The sequence below is a fragment of the Daphnia magna genome, linkage group LG10 (assembly GCF_020631705.1).
Source record: "Daphnia magna isolate NIES linkage group LG10, ASM2063170v1.1, whole genome shotgun sequence".
Taxonomy (NCBI): Eukaryota; Metazoa; Arthropoda; class Branchiopoda; order Diplostraca; family Daphniidae; genus Daphnia; species Daphnia magna.
This window is the reverse complement of record NC_059191.1, coordinates 7,594,374-7,616,488: the sequence shown is the minus strand read 5'-3', so window position 1 is coordinate 7,616,488 and position 22,115 is coordinate 7,594,374. Positions and strand designations below refer to the sequence as shown.

Genomic DNA, 22,115 nt, shown 5'->3' with positions numbered 1-22,115 from the left:
AGAGGCAGCTGTTGTGGTGTAGCTTGGAGCAGCATAATACTTGGGCGCTTCGGTGTAGTATTCGGATGCCTTTGTGTAGTAGGCAGGAGCCTCCAGTCTCGTAGTAGCTGGGAGCGCTGTAGTACCTCGGGTCTTCGGTGTAGTAGACAGGTTCGTAGTACGAAGGGGCAGCTGTGGTATAATAACTCTATAGTAAGTCGGCTCTGAGTAATAAGACGGTGCAGCCTGGCTGTAGTAACTTACATTTGCCGACAAGTGGGAAATTTTCAGGAGCAGTAATGAAGCAGAGGGCTGCTTTGGGGGACATTTGCAGCAACAATTCAACGTCGACAAATGAAAGTGGTGGTTTTTTAAAATCAATCTGAGAGGCTGATATAAAAAACCTCTCAGTCAGATTTTAAAAACCACCACTTTTGCCTTTTAAGATCTTTAAGAAACAAGTTTAAGATTCAGAGAATACACCTAAGCCACTGCCAAGTGACAAGAATGATGTCCAACCTACTGTAGACACGCTAAGAGGCAAAAGTAGACTGCCGACAAGTGGGAAATTTTCAGGAGCAGTAATGAAGCAGAGAACTGCTCTCAAAGATAATAGATGACATTTTCAAAGCAGTCCTCTGCTTCATTACTGCTAAAATACGAGTTCCATACGTTGTGGTGTAGTAAGACGCTGACGTCGTGTAGGGTTTATCTTCGGTAGGATAATAAGCTGAAGCTACCGGTCCACTCATCGTTGACCCACACATCAACGAAACAAGGACAAACAGCAGCATGACACCGTACCTATTAGCTGTTAAGTTAAACAACAATCGTTCAATTCCCAACAACACTTTTCACCCTCACTAAACCAAGCTACCAGTTAATCACGTTCTAATTCAATCTTTCTGCCTCATACAATCAACAGGTGCATAATATGATCATCGACAATCAATAAACAAACACGAATTTCTATTCAACTGTCTTACCCATCGATATGCAAAGAAGGCGACGTTGCTTAACACGATTCAAGATTCAGACAGACTATAGTCTTACTGAAGGAGCTGAATCGAATGATCAAGTTGGTACCTAGCAGCAGCTTTTATAGGACGCCCACGAGTGTCATCCTTTGAATCCGGTGTTTCTTCCAAACCCCCGGCGGCTGTGGGTTGTCCCAACAGCCAAGGTTTCTTACCCCAACCCCTCACTTCCTACACGTGCTAAATGTGACGCGTCTTTCCTACCCTTCTTGTTGTAGGTGACAGGTGCAAATTGAGCTTCATCATTATGGGCTCTATATGAATAAGAAGCCGTCGTATCGAACAACAAACTCGATCTTTCTACCCACAAACAAACAAACAAAATTTGTATGTACTTTATAGGAATTAGCAATCAACAGGGTTTATGAAAATCCGAGATTTTCGTGTGATCATTTCATGGCCTTGGCGAATAGTTAACAGGTGCGTTTCAAATAACACCATGCTCTGTGTGTGTAACAGACGTGCAATGTAAATATAGACTGAAAGTATCGCGCATTTTCAAAGCAGTGCACCTATAGCTGCACACACTCAGTGCAGACGCATTGCACGTGTGTTTAAATAGCCTATAATTGTGTGTGTTTAAGCATACGCAGTACAGTCGTGTGCTCGATAATGGGTTCTTTAAAAAGATGGCAAATGATTAGACTAATATAATCCAGTGGAATAGCTAATACGGATTCAGTATGATATTATCCGTTTAACGAAGCCATCGGTCCGATTTCTACCAGCATTCGTTTGTTACATTGCCACACCGATCGCATTGCCACTTACTAAGGTATACGTAATTACACGTCTTGTTGTTCTATTCTACTACGCAATGTTATGTTACCATTAAAGCTGAACTGCCCTAACGTTAGTGAACTGCAATCTAAAAAATCTAGTTCGATGAGGTGAAATTACTAGACAGCTCTAATAAGTTTTTAAACGTGTAATTTTGTACGCTTTGATATTCGTCATTTATTAATCAAATCATTAGTGTGAGATGACACAGATAATGATGATGCATTCTTTTTTTAGAATGGCCTTCATTCGTTTCTTCGTCATAGCAGTTTTGATTTCAAACTGCGCTGCTGATTTAATCGACAAAGACATCGATTATGCCGTTAGTGCGCAATGGTCAAAGTTTATGGTATATACAAATCAAAACAAATGGCCAACCAAACCAATCAATCGAATTCCACTTTCTTATATAATATCTACAAAAAGGCTCGACTGACGAGAACGCTAGGCCATCAACAACCCAAAGAACGTGAACTGAATTTGCCCGAAGAAAGGCCTACTGTCGATGAACGACAAGACGCTGCTGACAACACGGCGAGCGATGGAACTAAAGCCTCTAGCAGTACCGATGTTAAAGCCAGCAGGAGCAGTAGCAGTAGCAGCAGTAGCAGTAGCAGTAGCGGTAGCGTAGCAATAGCAACAACAATAGTAATACTAGCAGTAGCAGCACAGGCGGTTCGAGCAGTAGCAGTAGCAGCAGTAGCAGCAGTAGCAGTGGCTAGAAACATGTCAACAAGATCATGCAATAAATGATTCGCTCGATTTTGTATAATCTTGCATGATAATAAAGTTAAATGAACTTTATATGTCTCGTTTGCAACTCGTAGCACGTTCGTTCGTGTATATTAGAACTTCCCAAATACATTTGACAATCAACGTGACATTCAAATGGAAACAAAGTCTCACAGTAAATCACGGCTGTCGATTGCTTTTGGAACTTTGGTATAGCTCGCGTGAACTACGCCCATCTTGGCGTGTTTATTGATGAGACGAGGTCGTGATGATGTAGTGATGTAAACAGGCGAATCAGCCTCGTAGGACGAGTACGAAATGGCGTCAGCGTGAACACGTGGATACGTATATTCGTAGGTGGTTACTTCGTAATGACTAGCGTACATTTTGTAATACATGGACGGCTCGTAAGTCGATTGGTCGGAACTATCAGAGTCGTCGGTCAAGTGCCTGTTGACAGCTGCGGCGCAAATCGGATGAAGAAACGAGATTACAATCAATGCCCACATCATCGATTCCTGCCCAACGCGTCAACCAAAAATACGTTGTTTTGATGTACTTGAAAAGAAAGCAAAAAATTGAGTTTATTACCAATGGAATCACGCACGTCTTCTTGCCAAACTGAACCGCGTACAGACCCATCACGAACGAGTCTGATCGAAGAGACAGCAGAGATTGTCGTCTGCTTGGTCCATGTGTTCTTATATATGGAGGTCGATAGCCTTTGCCAGCGGACACATGACAAGGTCAAAAGGTTATGTCCATTGTTTTTTCACGACAAATATCGTGTGTAGCTTTTTAATAATAACATCATCAAATGTATCGGTTTAAAGTGACCAAACGCTTTCCGATGCATCACATGGCAGGAAATAAACAACTCATTTTATAGGCGTTCATTTAGAAAAATGGCTGACCTGTTGCCCTTTAGGCTGATGACGTCATCATCACGGACGAAATTCTCGGAATTGCACATAACGGCCTTGAAAACGTACGCCGTTATAAAGCAAGACGATCCAGTTTTGCTGCACTTCTCGCCTGCCAGTCGTCGCGTCAAAATGGGTAACATCAAGTTCAAATGATTTACTATTTAAATCGATCCGTCATTATCGCACACACGACACGCACAGGTGGCTCTGCACTGTGCAAAACGTTGGCTGTCATTTGTTTGTTGGCCAATTTATTGGAGCCCATCGAGTCGTTGCCACTGCCCACCACCACCACGGAACCTCCGTCCATTTCACCTGATTCGATGGCGGACGCATCCGATGACGTCGCGACGACGGAATCTAACGACTCTTCCGGCCAACCGGCCCCTCCTTCGATTGCTTCGCACGTGTACGCCATTCTGACCATTTTCCATAATCCAACATCTCCACCGGATTCGGTGAGGACGACCACCGATGATCCGAACGCCATCTCCTCACCTGTGGTGTCTTCGTCAACAGCAAGTCTTTCGGAGGATAACTGCTCGTCTGAGGCTGTTGATTTGGGACCGTGCCGCAAGAGGACGGCTTCGTTTGACGGCCTGGCCGGTGCCGTGTTTTCTTATTTAAACGATCACGTTCGCAGGAGTTTGATGGAAGCGACGAGTCCTTCCCGATCGTCGGACGCGTGGCGCTTTACGAATGTGGAACAAGTTGGACATGCCGTTGAGGAGGCCTCATCCGATTCGCTGGGCTCAGGTGATGCCCCGACGGACGTTGATGACGTGGCTGGCCAGCACGATTCCAGTAAACCACAAACCAGTACCCTACCGACAACCAACATTTAAAGGAGATGTAACGTGAGGGTGGCTCTCTTAATTTTTGAATATTGTCGTGTTATTTTCGATTGTTTGGAGAGATGTTATTTTTCTTTCTTTAGATTGCCGCTCTGCTTCCACACACGCATTTTATGAAATACATTGCCGATTTTTCTCAATTAATTTGTGTGATTCAGTTAACTTTATATAGCTGCTTGTGTCGAATTCTATGAAGGAGTCGAAAGTGTTTAAAGGTGTGAAGGGAAACAATTTGGCATTTGAGCTAATAACACATCGAAGCAACTGGAATGTTAGGCTGTATATACATTCTCAAATAGACATGTGCGCATAGAATCGAAACCAAGCTATTCTCACTTATTTGATGAGGAATAGAATGATTTAAATCAGTAAACTTTAAAAGCCAATTTCATTTTATAAATTTAGACCGAATGTAACAATGAAAATATTATGATAAATCACTGCCACAAGTATAGTTTAGAAAATTAAGACGTTCAATTTCTCCTATTCTATGAAAATTTACGTACATCAATTTCAACTAATTACTAAATCCCTGCAGAAATCAAAACTCTAGTAGATAATTAACCCGTTCAATACAAAACAGACCAACATATTTCCTTGACCGGATGAAACAAAAAGTGCTTTTATAGAAGACTAAGCTATCAACGCTAATAAGCAACAACTCTAAAACCAATTGGGTTAACAGGCAGAAATATATTTAATGCTCATCTCATTCGGGAATGACATCTCTTAAATGATGACAAACATTTAGGAACAACTTTAACGACTCTGACAAACCAATCGAACTTGAATTTAGAAATTAAATGCTTGATTATATAATGCACATTAATAACGAGTTTGCGAATATTTTGGAGCTTCTGTTTTGTACTCGGCTGCCTTGGTGGTGTAGTATTCTGTCGCCTTAGTGGTGTAGTATTTCGGACCCTCGGTGTAGTATTCAGCTGCCTTGGTAGTGGTGTAGTACTCCGCGGCTTTAGTGGTGTATTTCGGGGCTTCGGTGTAGTACTCAACTGCCTTGGTGGTGTAGTACGTCGGGGCCTCGGTGTAGTACGAAGGAGCTGCAGTTGCGTAGCGCTCAGGAGATGAATAAAATCCACGAGCCCTGATGTTCATGTGCTTGTTATAACGATCTCGGTGTCCAAACGCCGTGGAGTAGTGAGCAGGATATCCAGCATCGTAGTAGGTTGAAGGGGAGTAGTAACCAGGAGCTTCAGCAAAGTATTTCGGCATGGCATACGAAGAGTAGTAGCGCGAATCACCAAAGTGAGAAGGAACAGCACCGGCGTAAAGTCCCTGGAAATTCGAATACATTGGAGCTGTGGTGTAGGTTTCCTGGGGGTAGTTGGGGTAGTGTGCTGGCACTTCACTGTAGCTTGGAGTGTATTTCGGAGCCTCGGTGTAGTAAGTTGGCTCAGCATAAGACTGAGCAGGCGGGGTGTAGTAAGTTGGGGCAACGTAATACTTGGCCGCTTCGGTGGTGTAGTAAGTTGAAGCTGTGGAGTAGCTTGTGGCTGAATATTTGGGAGCTTCAGTGTAGTACCGCGGGGCCTTGGTGGTGTATTCAGAAGCTTCAGTGTAGTAGATGGGAACTGAGTATGGAGTGGTGTAGTAGCTAGGAGTGTCGTGATGTTCTGGAGTTGCAGCATAGTAAACATGCTCGGGGTAGGAAGTGTAGTAGGCTGGTACTTCAGCCTCATAATGACCCAAGGCTGAATAAGAACTCGGAGCTTCGGTGTAGTAAGTTTCAGCGTAGTAAGAAGGAACAGCTGTGTAGTAGGTGGGGGCAACGTTATATTTAGTGGTTTCTGTGGTGTAGTAGGCAGCTGTAGTTGTGTAGATTGGAGCTGAATAGTATTCAGGCGCCTTCGTGGTGTAGGACTTGGGAGCCTCAGTGTAATAAGGAGCTGCGGATGTTGTTGTGTAGTACGTGACCGGTGCATTGTAGTACTCTGCAGCCTTAGTGGTGTAGTAGGAAGGTGCAGCATAAGTAGTGGTGTAGTAAGACGCCGGTGTAGTGTAGTATTCTTCCTTCTTTGTGGTATAATACTCCGGTGCCTTAGTTCCGTAGTATTCCGGAGCCTTTGTGGTGTAGTAGGAAGCCGTGGTGTAATATTCAGGAGCTTTGGTGGTGTAGTAGGAAGCCGTTGTGTAGTATTCTGGAGCCTTGGTAGTGTAGTAGGAAGCTGTAGTATAATATTCCGGGGCTTTGGTGGTGTAGTAAGAAGCCGTGGTGTAGTATTCAGGAGCCTTGGTGGTGTAGTATTCTTCCTTCTTCGTAGGACCATAATATTCAGCGGCCTTGGTGGTGTAGTACGAAGCCGTGGTGTAGTATTCCGAACCCTTTGTAGTGTAATAGGAAGATGTGGTGTAGTATTCAGGAGCCTTGGTGGTGTAGTAAGAAGCCGTTGTGTAATATTCAGGGGCTTTGGTGGTGTAGTAAGAAGCCGTGGTGTAGTATTCAGGGGCTTTGGTAGGTACCATAATATTCAGCGGTCTTCGTGGTGTAGTAGGAGGCCGTGGTATAGTATTCCGAACCCTTGGTAGGGTAGTATTCTTCCTTCTTCGTAGAACCATAATATTCAGCGGCCTTGGTGGTGTAGTACGAAGCCGTGGTGTAGTATTCCGGACCCTTTGTAGTGTAATAGGACGCTGTGGTGTAGTACTCAGGAGCCTTGGTGGTGTAGTATGAGGCCGTGGTGTAATATTCAGGGGCTTTGGTAGTGTAGTACCCCTTGGCCGTAGTTGTCTGGTAAGAAGCCCCACCGTACATCGCAGGGATCACCGGACCTGCCGAAATCGGTCCAGCAACCATCATCAAAACAGCCAACAGCAGCATGGCTCCTGAATTATCTAATAACAAACATGCAAATGTCAACATTAAAAACCTTCGATTACTCAACATCACCAATCCAATCAATTAAGACAAGAGCAACGTTTAATCAATACGATTTATCACGTCAAATTACTTGATCTAAAAACGTACTAGAAATGTAACACAAAAATTTAATTTAAATACATCAATTTGTTACCTTGTCGACTGTGTAATACAAACGTTGATCCCGATAAAGATACTCGAGATGGAAATAAGCGTTGTGCAGCACGAGTGAGAGATGAACACTCGACTGATTTCAACCGAGTCTTCCCTCTCATTTTATACCTCTGCACACTTGCCACGTTGTTAAATGTCTAACCTTGAAACATTCACCTGTCCCGGGGCTATATTCAGTAATGATGTAACAGTCCAGATTCGTACCCTACCCCTCCACAGTGCGACGTGATCGCTTGTGGGCGGTTTCGTTATGCCTGGATCAAACTGAATTAGAAATCAAATAATTTCGAATTTTCGAAGCATAACTCAAAGGTGAAAAGGATTTAAAATTAACCGCATCAACTTATATTAACCTCCTTTTTATTTGGAGTCAATTACAAGTCGATTTGAAAACGTCCTGTCTTTTGGTTGATGGCCACGTGTAAAGAATCGATTCGTAAGGTTTGATCGTTTTGCAAATGCAGTCGGCATTTCATTTAAAACGTTATCGACAGCAATACAATTGCATTCTAAATCACATCGAAAGCCACCCATCGCCTTGATTTGTATCAATTTCGAAATGCTGAATGCAATAACTGCCCAAAACCATTCGATTTAATATACGGAAATCTAATATATAAATTAAAATTAAATTTGCGTTCCAACAGCCATTTATTTCATCAGTGTGTAATTATAAACAAGCCAATAACGATGCTGTACACCAATGTTTGTAGATAACAGATAAACGAACGGATAGAAATGAGCCAAAAAAATGCGTTCAATGACCACGGCCATAAACATAATCAGGTTGTGCGACGTATTTGAACGGTCCCGCGTAATAGGAAGCATAGTCCCGTGCTTGTCCCGATTGAACTTTGCTGTAACGATGAAGTCCGTAAGCTTCAGCATCGTAGTAGCTTGCGGCTGAACGATGAGCCTCAGGGTAATAGCCAGGGGAAACGAAGGAGGAATAGATTGGCTCGAGGTAGTGATGAGCGTCATCCGAAGCAGACGGAGTTCCGGTGTAGTAAGTTCCATCCGGGTAGTAAAACGGGGGAGGAGCTGGAGCTACGTAATATTTGATTGCTTCACTGGTGTAGTAGGGCGGAGCGGCTACCGTTGGGCCAGTTCTAATAGCGGCGGAGGTTGTGGTCGGAGTAGTAGTGGTCGGAGCAGGGGTAGTAGTCGGAGGAGGGCTAGTAGTGGTTGGTACAGTAGTAGTGGTCGGAGCAGGGGTAGTAGTGGTCGGGGTAGGTGTAGTAGTGGTCGGGGTAGGTGTAGTGGTAGGTGAAGCAAGCAGTAGGGCAGGTGATGTCACGCTGGAGGGTGGTCCATTTTTAGTAATAGGATCTGGTGTAGGGTAGTACTTAGGGGCCTCGGTGTAGTAGTTTGACCCATCGCAAGAGATTGGTTTAGCCGCTGTGTAGTACATTGCAGCTCCGTAATACTTGGCCGCATCAGTGGTGTAGTAAATAGAAGCAAGTGTAGTAGCGTATCTTGGAGTGTAGTATATCGGAGACTCGGTGTACTGAGAATAATAAGACGGGGTAGTATCGGCCGACTTGTAGTATGGCGCCCCGAAATACTGAACAGTGTCACGGGTGTAGTATTTCGGTGCAGCTGTTGTGCTGGCGTAGCTTGGAGCGGGGTAGTAATTCGGAGCCTCTGCGTAATAGTTAGGCGTTGCTATCGTGGCTGTGTCGTAGTAACGGGATCCAGAGTGAGGTGAGCGAACTGGCCCAGCTTCAGTTGATCGGCTCATTAACGAGCCAATAACAAACAGCAGACACGTGCCAAAATTAACTGTCAAAACAATGTCAAATTATTCATTAAAATTTCGTTCAATCCACAATCGGTGAATTGCACATTTCAAATTAGGTGCATGTGCGTTCTGTTAGAAGAAAGAAATGATGCGACATTCTACATGTTAAAACGTTATATACCCAACATGATTGAATACGATCAAAATGCTCTTAATTTTAACAGTTTGATGATTAAAGGTTAACGCGTCGTGTCGAACAGTCCTGACTCGACTGATCTGGACGGATTCCGGTCTTTCCTTTTATAGTTTTGTTCGTGTTTCGACAGTGGTCAGGTGTCATCCTAAATTGAATTAATGTTCATTATATCCCCCTGTGGCTAATAGCTTGCCTTTCTTTTTTATCAAGGTGTGTCCCTGCTCGATATGATGATGTGGACGTCTAGAATTTGTTGACTTTTTTCTATAAACGCTGTGCAAAACTGACGCAAATATAACTGCGTGTTAATTGAACAATTGATTTTTATTTCATTTTAAGGCGTTCGGATAAGAATTTTAAGTTTTACCTGTCATTTCTTCCTTTCTTTTCTAAACCACGTCACTTGGGCATCGGATATTTCTGTGATTTGAGTCGGTAGGCTGTTCAACCACTGCAATTTCGGATGCAATAGTTCAGTTAATTTTGGCTTAACGGATGTATGTAGGGCGACATTTCAAACTTTGAGGGATTTATGTAGATTTGTTCTGAGTAGATAATCAGATAATCATATGTTTTTTATTATATTAATTTTTTATTATTCGATTTAAACTAGTGTACGACTTCATCAGATCGTGTGGCCCAATGGATAAGGCGTCGGACTTCTAATGTAGAGTTGGCATCCGAAAATTGCGGGTTCGAGTCCCGCTTAAAGATAAATGTTTAAAAATTCAATTATTGGGACTGTTGCCCATAACTGATAGTGTATAGATCTCTTTTAGCTATATAAACGAAAATGGTCAGGAAATCTAAATAAAATTTGCATTCAATGGTGTTGACACGATGGTTGCAACCAATCAGGCAGGATTACCTTGATTTACTCTTAGAGAAATGACTAAATGTCTCCGTTGAGTCAGTTCACTTAGGTCGAACGCCTCTCCTACACAACAGGTATATATAGTGAATGAAAATGACATAACTTGAGCTTGACAAAATGTGAGTTTCTTACGTACTCGTATGAATAATTTGCAATCAAACACACTGTCCATTTGAAAGTAGGAAATTGCAGTCTAATTGTTTAGGTCAAACGTTGCAGTGTAGGACATGGAAACTGACTTTTTTTGTGCCAGTGTTTTAAAATACAGGACTAATCTTCGCTACCGACACGCACTTAAGAGGTTTGGAGAGTTTATTTAATCGCATTAGAATTTGACACATTAAATAACTTGAGTGTGTAGAGGATTAAATTGGGTCGCGAAAGCTGTTGTTATTACCCCTCATTAAACCAAAGGCCGTTCGGATATAATAATAAGCTGTTCAGTACTGACAATAAGTTATATTTCAATCTTTCAATCAACTTCACATCAATGACTAGTAACACTTTGATATCAGAACACATTGCTTTGTTAGTAACTAGCTTTATAATTCTTTGGAGCTTCGGTGTAGTAGGAAGGAGCAACATAAGTAGTGGTGTAGTATTTTGGCGCCTCGGTGTAGTATGATGGAGCAGCAGTGGTGTAGTATTTTGGCGCCTGAGTGTAGTATGAAGACGCAGCAGTGGTGTAGTATTTCGGGGCCTCAGTGTAGTATGGAGCAGCAGTGGTGTAGTATTTCACTCCAGTGTAGTACGGAGCAGCAGTGGTGTAGTATTTTGGGGCCTCAGTGTAGTATGGAGCAGGTGGTGTGGTATTTTCGGGGCCTCAGTGTAGTATGGAGCAGCAGTGGTGTAGTAGGCTGGCTCGGCGTAGTACGATGGAGCAGCAGTGTGTAGTAAGTTGGCTCGGCGTAGTACGAGGGAGCAGCAGTGGTGTAGTAGGTTGGCTCGGCGTAGTACGAGGGAGCAGTGGTGTAGTAGGTTGGCTCGGCGTAGTACGATGCAGCAGTTGTGTAGTAGGTTGGCTCGGCGTAGTAGGCTGGGGCTGCAGTGGTGTAGTAGGTTGGCTCGGCGTAGTAGGCTGGGGCTGCAGTGGTGTAGTATTTTGGTGCTTCGGTGTAGTACGATGGAGCAGAAGAAGAATAATATTTTGGTGCCTCAGTGTAGTAGGAAGGAGCAGCAGTGGTGTAGTAAGTCGGAGCTACATAATACTTTTCAGCTTCAGTGGTGTAGTAAGGTGCAGCTGTAGTGGTGTAGCTCGGAGCAGAGTAATACTTCACAGCCTCGGTGTAATACTCAGCCGCCTTAGTGGTGTAGTAAGGAGCCTCAGTGGCATAATAGCTGGGAGCAGCATAATATTTCGGAGCTTCCGTGTAGTGCACCGGCTCAGCATAATAGACAGGAGGCGCTGTCGTGTAATACTTGGGTTCTTCGGTGTAGTAACTCGGAGATGCGTAGCTTGTGGTGTAGTAGTCTGCACTTTCTTCTATGTAATACTTTGGAGCTTCAGTGTAGTAAGACGGTGCCGCATATGTCGGGTGTAGTACGGGGCTGGTGTGGTGTAATACTCCACCTTCTTCGTAGTGTAATACTCGTCAGCTTTCGTGGTGTAGTAAGACTTTGGTGTAGTAATTTCGTAAGAATATCCACCCATCATCGGACCACCTACGGTTAACCCAGCCATCCAGCACACGACAGCCAACAACAACGAGAACGAATGGCGACCTATTTAAATGCAAACATTCGAATGATACATTTCAAACAGCCACACTTAATTCTAATGCTAATCAAATAGATTTAACAATGAAAATAACATAGTTCAAATTATCTTACCCATAATTAGAAGACAAAGTTGCACACGAGATGATGGAAAGGGATGTGACAAGTGGAATGCTGCTGTGAACGGGACGGATGAGCAAACACGAATGACTTCAATGCCACTCACCTGGGCCTTTTATACTGCAGCCGCAGGTGCGAATTGCTTTGTCTGTACGGCGGTAAACAAATTGTTTGCCCTGAAGATAGATTTTCGTGGTGGATTGTTGTACCCAACCTTCTTAGCGTGGCCGGTGTGACGTGAAAATCGTTGCGTCATGGTACGATAGTTAAACTGTATATCGATCATAGTTGCGTAACATGATGGACCTCGTACGCGTTACTTTAACTCACACTTTAATTGAATGATGACTTTCATTTGAACATTAGCATATATGCTATATATTGGAAATAGATTAGATAATTCATTCGAAATGAGATTTTATGATAACCAGACATTAGGCACACAGCGTTGCATGCGCATCAAGACGCTATTACGTCACAGAAAAGGTGGGCGTAAAGGCTTACGGCGAAGATGGTATTCGCCAATAAATGCAATTCAATAAATCACTTAGGGCATCTCTTCCCTCAATCAGACGCCATTGTTCCCGCTCCATTCACGTGGCACAGTCAGACGCGTGGATCAAACCCAACGTAATAGTTCCACCATTCTTGGCTCTTAATTCCACCATTCAATTAGAAACCAACTTCTGCTGAAAAAATGGGTAAGCATTTACTAAATCAATTTCAACTATCGTTTATTAAACGCAATCGATTTGATTGCTACATACACATGCAGGTATCAAATTGAGATGGCTTTTGTTATTGTCTTGTCTTTACATCTCGGTGGAAGCTCACGCCTATGGCTACAGACCTCAACAGCAGCCGGTCCGGCCGCCTGTTCACGTTGTTAGGCGGCCTTCGACTTATTCCTACGTTCGGCCGGCAGCAAGTGGCATCTCGCCCCGGCAGCCGGCCGTCAGATACGTATCACCATCAATACTACCGGCCGTCAAAATGTACAGCCAGCGGCCGTTCCAAAATACGCGGCCACCACCGTACCGCCTGTTGCCATCAGCACGGCCTCGTACAAGTCAGGTGACTACGTGGCTGGAACGCTTGTTTCCAGCACGACATCAGCCCCTACACGGCCCGAAGTTGTTTACTATACAACAGAGCCCGTCTACTACACCAGCACTAGCGCCAATAGCTACTACGCTCAATTACCAGCCGATTCTGGAACAACAGAGTCTCCTTACTACACCGGTTCACGAGTACACTTACGTCGACGCAGGAACATATTTTTTGGAGAGGATGTCGCTCAACAGTTCACCGAATCGCCTGTCGATGTTTACGCATCAGCAGACTACGTTGCAGCCGTTCCAGGAGACTACGTCCCAGCTGGAGCAGGAGCCTATGCTCCGGCTGTTCCAGCCGACTACGCCACTGCCGTCGAAGCCCATTACATGGACGCTGGATACGATGCGGGAACAGCCTACTACCCCTACACCGACCCGACGGAGTACTACGCTGCGGCTGCTGGCACTGAACACTATGCCCAGGACTCTGGCTACTACACCGAAAGCGTTCCAGTCTACGACGGCCAGCAGCAGTATGTTGCTGGAAGCTATGTCTACGTCACGGACGTCCCTGTCTATAGCAACGAGTACGCGACGGCCGCTGCTGTCAATTACTACGCCAACTTGGCAGCAGGAACAGCCACGTTCAGTCCGTTCAGTGCGGCTAACGTTCAGTACGTTGCTTAAACGATTTGTGCGTCTAGCTCTATTGGTGATATCTGTTTTCGAGAAACCCATTTCTTTCGCTGTTAAAGCATCCCAAATTGGTTGGCTTTTTCCAGCTCGGCACAAGAGTTTTAACTTACCAAATGATAAAACATGATGTTATTAAATGTTTGTTTGAATGTTGGTGTGAATTTTATATTCGTTGTAATCAATTTTGTTAGTGCCGTGTTGTGATTTTGATCGAATTCCAAATAAAATTGAATTTATGAAATCAGTTGATGGTTTTTTTCAATGTAAATTTTGAAAGTTGCATCACACCTTAATTTGTCAATTGAACATTCTCAATCAACTTCATTTCAATCTTTCCATTTATTCTATCCAATTTATGAACTAATAAAATTGACTCGTAACAATTACGTTTCAATATGAATAAAGAAAATCATAAACGTTTCCCCTTTGAAAAATCTAATTTGAACATCATATTACTATCCCGATATTCATTCCACATTCGCGTCAGTTATGAATTTGTGGAATTAATTACTACTACAATTTGAAAAGTACATAATATTTTCCACACTGTACGAATTAACGTTCACATGAACAAAAAATTGCCATAATTACCTGCGTGGAAAACCAGGTAAACTCGAATAAAGCGATAAAATTCAGGAATTTCAGCAGATAACGTTTATATTTCATTGCCCAAAACGATTTGATGGAAGAAACGACTGATAAATTAACGACTCTTTTAAAACATTAACATTTAATAAACAGGAGCAGAATATTTGGGTGCCTCGCTGTAGTATTCAGGTTTCTTGGACGTGTAGTATTCTGGAGCCATGGTGGAGTAATACTTCGGAGCTTCAGTGTAGTAACTAGCAGCTGCCTCAGCTGTGTAATATTCCGGCCTTCTTGGTGGTGTAGTATGGAGCTGTAATGTAGTATTCAGGAGCCTTGGTGGTGTAGTAGGAAGCTGTGGTGTAGTAGGAAGCTGGTGTAGTAGGAAGCTGTGGTGTAGTAGGAAGCTGTGGTGTAGTATTCAGGAACCTTGGTGGTGTAGTATGAAGCTGTGGTGTAATATTCAGGAGCCTTGGTGGCGTAGTATTTCGGAGCTCCAGTGTAATAGCTAGGAGCTGCATAGGTTGTGGTGTAGTACCTCGGCCTTCTTGGTAGTATAGTACTCTAGGTGCCTTGGTGGCGTAGTACTGGGGCTTCTCTGTAATAAGTCGGAGGAGAGTAGTATTTCTGAGCTTCTGTGTAGTACTCTGGAGCAGCGTAGTATCGAGGAGCCTCAGTGTAGTAAGTCGGCTCTGCACAGTAGGAAGGAGCAGCCTGTGAGTAGTAAGTCGGGGCTACGTAACACGGCAGCTTCAGTAGTGTAGTAAGAGGCAGCTGTCGTGGTGTAGCTTGGAGCAGCATAATACTTGGGCGCTTTGGTGTAGTATTCGGATGCCTTTGTGTAGTAGGCAGGAGCCTCAGTCTCGTAGTAGCTGGGAGCGCTGTAGTACCTGGGGCTTGGTAGTAGACAGGTTCGTAGTACGAAGGGGCAGCTGTGGTATAATAACTCGGGCCAGAATAATACTTTGGTGCTTCGGGTGTAGTAGACAGGCGCCACGGTTTCGTAATAGCCTTGAGCAGCGTAATATTGCGGAGCCTCGGTGTAGTAAGTCGGCTCTTGAGTAATAAGACGGTGCAGCCTGGCTGTAGTAAGTTGGGGGCAACGTAATACTTGGCAGCCTCAGTGGTGTAGTAGGCAGCTGTGGTTGTGTAGCTTTGAGCTGAATAGTATTTCTGGGCTTCCAGTGTAGTATTCAGCAGCCTTCGTGGTGTAGTACTTGGGGGGGACCCTCTATTATAAGGAGCTGCGTACGTTGTGGTGTAGTACTCGGGGGCCTTGCTAGTAGTAGTACGAGCCGTGGTGTAGTACTCGGGGCCTTGGTTGTGTAGTACTCCGGGGCCTTGGTTGTGTGAGATGTTGCGCTGCATACGTTGTCGTATAATACTCAGCCTTCTTAGTGGTGTAGTATTCTGGCCGCCTTCGTTGTGTAGTACTCCTTAGTGGTAGTCGTAGGAGCCGAGTACGAACCGTAACCACCAATTGACGAACCCATCGGCACAGAATGCCCCGGAACAGCCGTCATCGCGGCCACAGCCACCAGTAACACGAAACTGCATCGAACTATGAAAGAACACAACCATGAAGCCAAAATCAAACATCCACCATAAAAACATCAACGTAAGAACTTAAGTTTAAATGGCATTTCTTACACCAAACAAAAGGCGGAAATAACTTACCCATAATTCAGGCTTGAATGAACTCATAAAGCAGACTTGAGATGGCTAGTTGCTGTACTGCAGATGTGAAGCAGAACTAGACAAGACTGAATTAGAATGTGAAACGTACGCTTCTGTTATATACCTGTCAGGTGCAGCTTAAGGCTAAAATTATTGCTTCGATGGAATGGCGAGCTCTCTTTCCCTACCCCACCTCAGGTGGGCCAATTTGTGCTTTCGATAGTGTCCGTGGCAGGCTTGCGTAACATCATGCGCAACATTGCACGACCTTGCTTCAAGGTCACGACGCAATAGCTGTGGCCCCAGCAACGGTGAATGTTCCGCGTAATCGCTAATTTGAACACGACACGCGACGACACAGCTCTGATTGACGTACAGTTGACTTGATGAAATTACACGTTTTCTCAATTAAGACGACTTTAAAAATGATTGAACATCATTTTTCAATGCAATTGAAACCCGATTTTGCCTTTCAATGGACGTGTACGCATTCAAATGCAAATAGAAAACGCGAAAGTAAGAGAGGATGGCGGTTTGGTTTGGGTTCGTAACATGGCCCATTCGGGTATATGGGATTTCTTCCGCTCCAATAATGTATCGCATTTTTTCGAGTTTAAATAGCTCTTTCAGGAAAACTCCGTATACTCTGCCAATCTACCAGTTTACCTACTCCATCAGCCGAGCACGTTTAGCGAAGAACCCGAAAATGAATTCTCCGATTCGTAAACTTGCCGGTGGAAGAAGCAGTTTGCGCACGTCCAATCCAAAGTTGACTGCAAGAGGCCAGCAATTCCATCGGCTGAGGCCGCCAAACCGGTCCGGGTGGAGAGTCCCAAATTGAAGACGAAATCGCCCGTTGTCACCGGTGCATCGTCGTTCAAATCACCTCCAGTTCAGGAATTGGCTAAACCCTTTCACGCCAAACCTGTTCCACCTAGCCACTACGGCCAGCCGTTTCGACCTGTGCTGAGACGAAAGAGCCCTCTGCCCAACAACGAGGCTCCGAAAGTAATGGAAGTTCCTACTGCAAAGGCTGTTGAAGCCGCTCCATCACAAGACGCAGTTGAGGAAGTTGCAGAGGTCGACGTAGCTGTTGAAGTGTTCTGTTGAAGCTGCTGAAAACGCAGCTGATGTCGTTGCAGACCAAGTTGAGGGAAGTTCCGGCTGTCGATGAAGTTGTTGAAGTCGCTCCGGCCGCAGGGGCTAGAGGCCTTGAGGAAGTTCCAGAGGTCGACGTAGCTGTTGAAGTTCCTGTGGAGCTGCTGAAAACGCAGCTGATGTCTTGCAGTACAATCGTTGAGGAAGTTCCGGCTGTCGATGAAGTTGTTGAAGTCGCTCCGGCCGCAGAAGCAGAGGCCGTTGAGGGAAGATGCTGCTCAGGTCATTGAAGAACTTCCTGTTGCTGAAGAGGCTGTTGAAGCCGCTGATGAGGATGAAGCTGCGCCTCCGTTGTAGCATTGGCTGCTGAGGCCCCTTCTTCCTTCTGAGGTTGTCTGGAACTGAGAAGAAGAAGCGCATCGCAAGAAGAAGAAGTCTTCTTCTGCTCCGGGTGTTCCATCTGCCCCAGAGGCTTCACCTGTTCAAGTTGAACCACACGTGGTCGATGAAGCTTGGTTCGCCCAACTGACCAGGAAGCAGAAAACGTAACATTTATAACAACAAAAACGTTCGGCTTCTTGGCGAGCTCCAGCGCGCGAGGCCTTGGCCCCGATGCTCACATTTACATACCGCCACGCCTTCGTGGGAGCCCCTGAAGTTCCAGCCGCTGTTCCGCACGCTTAAACATCGATGCAATTTGGCATGTTTTTTTCCGATCCAGACTTCTACAGATGTCTGCCAACATCCTGAACTGATCCTACTCATCTGCATATTCGAGACTTTGTGTGCTAATAGCTCTGGCTTTTCATTCATTTTGTTTGGTGGCTGTTTGACGCATGGAAAGAGACGAGTATCGATAACAGCACCTTCCTTCTCCGATAAAAGTGCTTATTATCTGTAACCGACTCTACGTGCCGACAATCGCCCCAAAGCTATGGTGATTGCAGAGCTCACAACTCTCGCTACACACTGAATCTATGACGACCAGTTCTCGTTTGCAACATCACGCAGATGCATTTGTATTAAATTATCATTTTGTTTTTCCTTTATATTTTTCAATCGGCCAACTATTTTTAACTGTTCTGTCAGTTTAAATTACACAAAATTTTTGTGATTGAATCTAGTTGTTGTCTCATTTTATTTCTCTGGCAGTTTGTCAGCCAAAATCAACTCTGTCGTAACCTCGTAACGCACACAGTTTTACGGCCACCAGATTACACGAAACGATACGCGGTTCACTCGAAAGATAAATGCTTATCTTTGATCAAATATGCTTACACATCAGCCTGATGTTTCGCTCCTGTAACCACTTGATCTGTGACCAATAACGACAGATTTTGTACACTAGTCAAAACACGTTCACCAGACAACAAAATTCCGCATAGATTATTTCCGGTGTGCAGCGCATGAAAACGTCGTCTGTTCGATCGAACGAGGGTCGAACTGTTTGCTGGCATGCTATCAATGACGCAGCTGGATGCCGTATCAATTTGAAAGTCAAGATAAACTTTTGATTTCATTTAAAATTCCAGGTACCACTGATTCTTTTAGTGAACTGAAACGCAATCAATCTACTTGTGCAGCCAGTATTGGGAATGGAGCATTTCATCGAGTAGTCGTTTTTCTTTTGTACTTGCGTTCGTATTGCAATCAGCACAAACCAGTTGTGATTACGTAAAGAACAGCAGATGTTTAATGAACATCATCATTTTCCTGCAATCGATTTTGGTTATTTTCCAATTGAATGTACAGGAGCTTCCAACGCATATCGATAGTTTTGATCCAACACTTAGCAAGTCTTTGCTTGTTTTATTATTATTTTCAAATTGACATCGTGAGTTGGGCCAGAAATTGGTAGCGAGGTATAGGAAGTTTAAAAAATAAAGAAATAGTCGGACGATAAACGACGATACTGGTGGTGATTTAAAGGTTTTATGAGGAGATGGTAGGCGAGGAGAGTTTTATGATTATGATCCTGGCGCCTCAGCATTGGTTTTTAATCTGTCAAGAAGTATCGGCAGTACAACAAATCCACTGAATCGAAAGTTTTACATCGCTGGTCTTCTCACGATGCCATAAAAAAGTTGGTACAACTTAAACACACATTACGTTCATGTACGGGGGAGCAGGACTTGTTTTTAGTCTTTATGCAGGATTGTTATTTTTGTAACTGATTCTTTTCGTGTTATTGTTCTACAGGTTGTCTCCTTATCCTCTCTTAAGACATCCCAAAGAAAGAAAAAAATTATTTTAAAAAGACACGGCACTGACTCAAAACAATTTTTCTTCCTCTTTTAATTTAAAATCTCTGCCTAGTTAATAAAGGGAGGAAAAAAATGGGCTTTGGACAGATCAGGATGGTGGTGGTAATGTTTGTATGTGGTGGGGTTGTGTCTCGCGAGTGATTTTTTTTCAGTGGACAACCGAAAACGTTCATACAAATGACAGGGCGAATTCCGACCAATTCTTTTAAGAGGGAGAAAAAAAGATGGTGTTGGCCTGCGCGCTCTCGTTCACACACACACACACACATGATCATAACTGTTAAAGATGGAGGGCGGCTGCTCTGATAAGTCTTTTTCGTACATTATGAGGTGTTTTCGTGTGTCCTGGTATTAAAAAAAATTGGGAACGCAAAAAAAAGGGTAGGAATAAAAGGTATCATGATCTAGGGGAGTGTATAAGAGACAGACAGAGAGAGATGAACCGTAAACCACAAAAATTTCCGACCGGTGCCGGCTGCTTCTTTCCTCCGGGCTGAGCTACGTAACGCATGCGCAAAAAGTGGACCCTGACCTAAGCCAAAAGAAAAAAAATATGTAACTTCTCCGTCACACACTTTTACGCATCAATACCGTCATCATCTCCCTCTCTTCATCTGTAAAATTTTTAAATATCGATTATCACAGAGAAAAAAATTAACTTTCAAAATTCGAAATTACCATCATCGCTCACCCCACCTTCTCCTTCGCCCTCTCTTCATCAAAGTCTTCCTCTCCCTTCGGGCAGGTCTTCCTCCTCCTCATCTTCTCCTCGCCTTCCCTGCCTCTTCTCTCTTCATCTTCGGCTTCTTCACAATACCACCTTCTCTTCGGCTTTTTTAATTTCTTGATGTCATCATTTTTGTCCTGAAGAAAAAAGTATTGATTTATCCAAACGCCTCCAAAACACAGCAAAGAAATCGATATTCAATATCAGTCGGGACAAATCAATGATTTGTTACCCGAAAGCCATCTACCGGTAGATCGATGCGATTTGACAGCCCATGCCATAGACTAAAAGAATGATGAAATACACAGTTAAACAAAGAAAGCAGAGGATTTTAAAATAAATAAATGAAAATGGCGTTGAATTGAAATGAGCATCGGTATATTACATAAAGAGTATTGGAGAGATAAAGTTTAATGGTGGTCTTCGCAATTGAAACGATCACGTTTTCCCTCAAGAGTTACCATTTTATGACGCTGCATCACGTCAGCGCTAGTGCCGTTCCCCTCAAGCCTGGGAATGCTGCCTGACATGAGCCGGGAAAAATCGTGGGCTGCGCACGGCACTACCCTTCTCGCCCAACCTGGGGTGACCCTCCCTTACTGCCCCCTCTTCCTCGCTTTGCCAGGACTTTTCATCTCATCTCCAGCTGCTCACCTATCCTCTCTCTCATCAAAGTCCTCCCACTTTGCCCACCCTAACCGTGTTTCGTTGTTCACAGCGAAGAAGGCATGCGTACTGTGGAAAAGCGGTTCCAAAATCCGCGATCCACGCCAGCTCCCACTGGCTTCCTTGCCCGCCGCCATGACTTCTTAACGAAAAAAAAAAAGGGAAAAATACGATCTCCAGAAGACGCTTACTTCACAGCATTCTCAAGGCACGCCATCTTTCCCATTTGTTTTTTTTTCCGGCGTTCAATTAAAATTCACTTGAAACACTAGCTCTTGTAAACCATCCCGGAAAACCTGTACAGGTACCCAGATTTGTTAGTGTGAGGCAAAAGATTTCAAATAATATAAAAGCTATGCAATAAACACAAGAAGCCATCTACCACTTTCCCAACACGTTTGAAAGCATTTGTTTGGAAAGTTAATCAAAACCTAACTTACGAAATGGAAAATTTAAAAAGGAGGAAAAGAAAATCTCGGGCTGTAGCTTCATCGTTGTCAAATGCCCGCGCAGTCCGCCAACAGACGGAAATAAAAGCCGGTCGCCTGGCGTCGCTGTCCGATAATGTTAGGAAACCGAACTACGGTTGCAGTACGCGTTACATGCCTTCCCGATACACAAAATAACGCCATGACATTGTCAAGACTTAATCTCCCAAATTTACGTTCTGAAAATCCTTTCCATTTTCTATTAAATCGACGACCTCAAGAAATTTTGTTTTCTCGAATAAAAACATAATAAATGGTGGTACACGGATGTGTAGAGCAAAGGCAAGCAAGTCAAAGCCAAGGGAAACATGCAGAGCGGTCACCGCGCGCGCACGCACCGGCTTTTCGTTGATGTAAAGGAGCTATCTATCAACGGGCAACGCTGTTCAACGCGCCAAAATTCTGAGCTCCACACCAGATTCAACGCAAACCATTCGTCGACATTTGCGAATTTCCTAAATCTAACTCCAACTAAACTTTTTAAAAGTTATTAACGAGATGTTCCCTGATAAAACAGCAGTCATGGCGAACGAGACGGAGTGGGCTAAAAGGCGTCGCGTTAGACACAACACACAGCACACACACACACAAATGGCGCAATCGGATGAAGCAACGCGGCGTGGTTTTTGACTCGATGCTTAATTTGGATAAAATAAGCCTTTTTACGACTATTCTCCCAACACTCGATATTAGCCCATTAATCATTTTAACAGAAAAGGGACTTACTTCTGCTGGCCTTTTTGAGCCTTTTGACTGCGTCTTTCTTGGCGTCGGCGCAGTGTCGATGACTCGTCCGGCCTAACTTCTTTCGCTGCTTCCTTGGAACCCATTCTTTGTTTGAGGTGTGCGTTGTTT

The 22,115-nt window shown here is 44.1% G+C and overlaps 8 protein-coding genes and 1 non-coding gene across 9 annotated transcripts in view; 3 read left to right on the top strand and 6 right to left on the bottom strand.

Moving 5' to 3' along the window:
- LOC116932129 (protein furry) overlaps positions 1-22,115 on the bottom strand; it is a gene marked incomplete in the record, with an annotated part of 47,650 nt that overhangs the window by 21,092 nt on the left and 4,443 nt on the right.
- On the top strand, positions 1,645-2,600 carry LOC116932213. Its single transcript, XM_032940015.2, has 3 exons — positions 1,645-1,791; positions 2,034-2,145; positions 2,223-2,600. Exons 2-3 carry the CDS (start codon positions 2,035-2,037, stop codon positions 2,547-2,549), a joined length of 438 nt encoding a protein of 145 aa, XP_032795906.2. The 5' UTR covers positions 1,645-1,791; position 2,034; the 3' UTR covers positions 2,550-2,600.
- LOC123476812 lies at positions 2,605-3,224 on the bottom strand. Its single transcript, XM_045179555.1, has 2 exons — positions 3,120-3,224; positions 2,605-3,046 (listed from the first exon to the last, which is right to left on the bottom strand). Exons 1-2 carry the CDS (start codon positions 3,168-3,170, stop codon positions 2,699-2,701), a joined length of 399 nt encoding a protein of 132 aa, XP_045035490.1. The 5' UTR covers positions 3,171-3,224; the 3' UTR covers positions 2,605-2,698.
- LOC116933571 lies at positions 3,299-4,452 on the top strand. The gene is made up of 2 exons (XM_045179549.1): positions 3,299-3,587; positions 3,656-4,452. Exons 1-2 carry the CDS (start codon positions 3,434-3,436, stop codon positions 4,297-4,299), a joined length of 798 nt encoding a protein of 265 aa, XP_045035484.1. The 5' UTR covers positions 3,299-3,433; the 3' UTR covers positions 4,300-4,452.
- Positions 4,982-7,450, bottom strand: LOC116933572 (extensin-2). Its single transcript, XM_045179529.1, has 2 exons — positions 7,338-7,450; positions 4,982-7,158 (listed from the first exon to the last, which is right to left on the bottom strand). Exon 2 carries the CDS (start codon positions 6,880-6,882, stop codon positions 5,134-5,136), a length of 1,749 nt encoding a protein of 582 aa, XP_045035464.1. The 5' UTR covers positions 6,883-7,158; positions 7,338-7,450; the 3' UTR covers positions 4,982-5,133.
- LOC123466359 (DNA-directed RNA polymerase II subunit RPB1-like) lies at positions 7,990-9,380 on the bottom strand. Its single transcript, XM_032939223.2, has 2 exons — positions 9,280-9,380; positions 7,990-9,139 (listed from the first exon to the last, which is right to left on the bottom strand). The coding sequence occupies exons 1-2, from the start codon at positions 9,284-9,286 to the stop codon at positions 8,115-8,117; spliced, it is 1,032 nt and encodes a 343-aa protein (XP_032795114.2). The 5' UTR covers positions 9,287-9,380; the 3' UTR covers positions 7,990-8,114.
- On the bottom strand, positions 10,613-12,002 carry LOC123477141 (extensin-2-like). Its single transcript, XM_045180565.1, has 3 exons — positions 11,999-12,002; positions 11,758-11,890; positions 10,613-11,716 (listed from the first exon to the last, which is right to left on the bottom strand). The coding sequence occupies exons 1-3, from the start codon at positions 12,000-12,002 to the stop codon at positions 10,951-10,953; spliced, it is 903 nt and encodes a 300-aa protein (XP_045036500.1). The 3' UTR covers positions 10,613-10,950.
- LOC116933709 lies at positions 12,555-13,999 on the top strand. Its single transcript, XR_006651672.1, has 2 exons — positions 12,555-12,705; positions 12,780-13,999. It is a non-coding gene; the product is annotated as an uncharacterized LOC116933709 (transcript).
- LOC123477140 (proteoglycan 4-like) lies at positions 14,905-15,708 on the bottom strand. The gene has a single exon (XM_045180564.1). It carries the CDS (start codon positions 15,706-15,708, stop codon positions 14,905-14,907), a length of 804 nt encoding a protein of 267 aa, XP_045036499.1.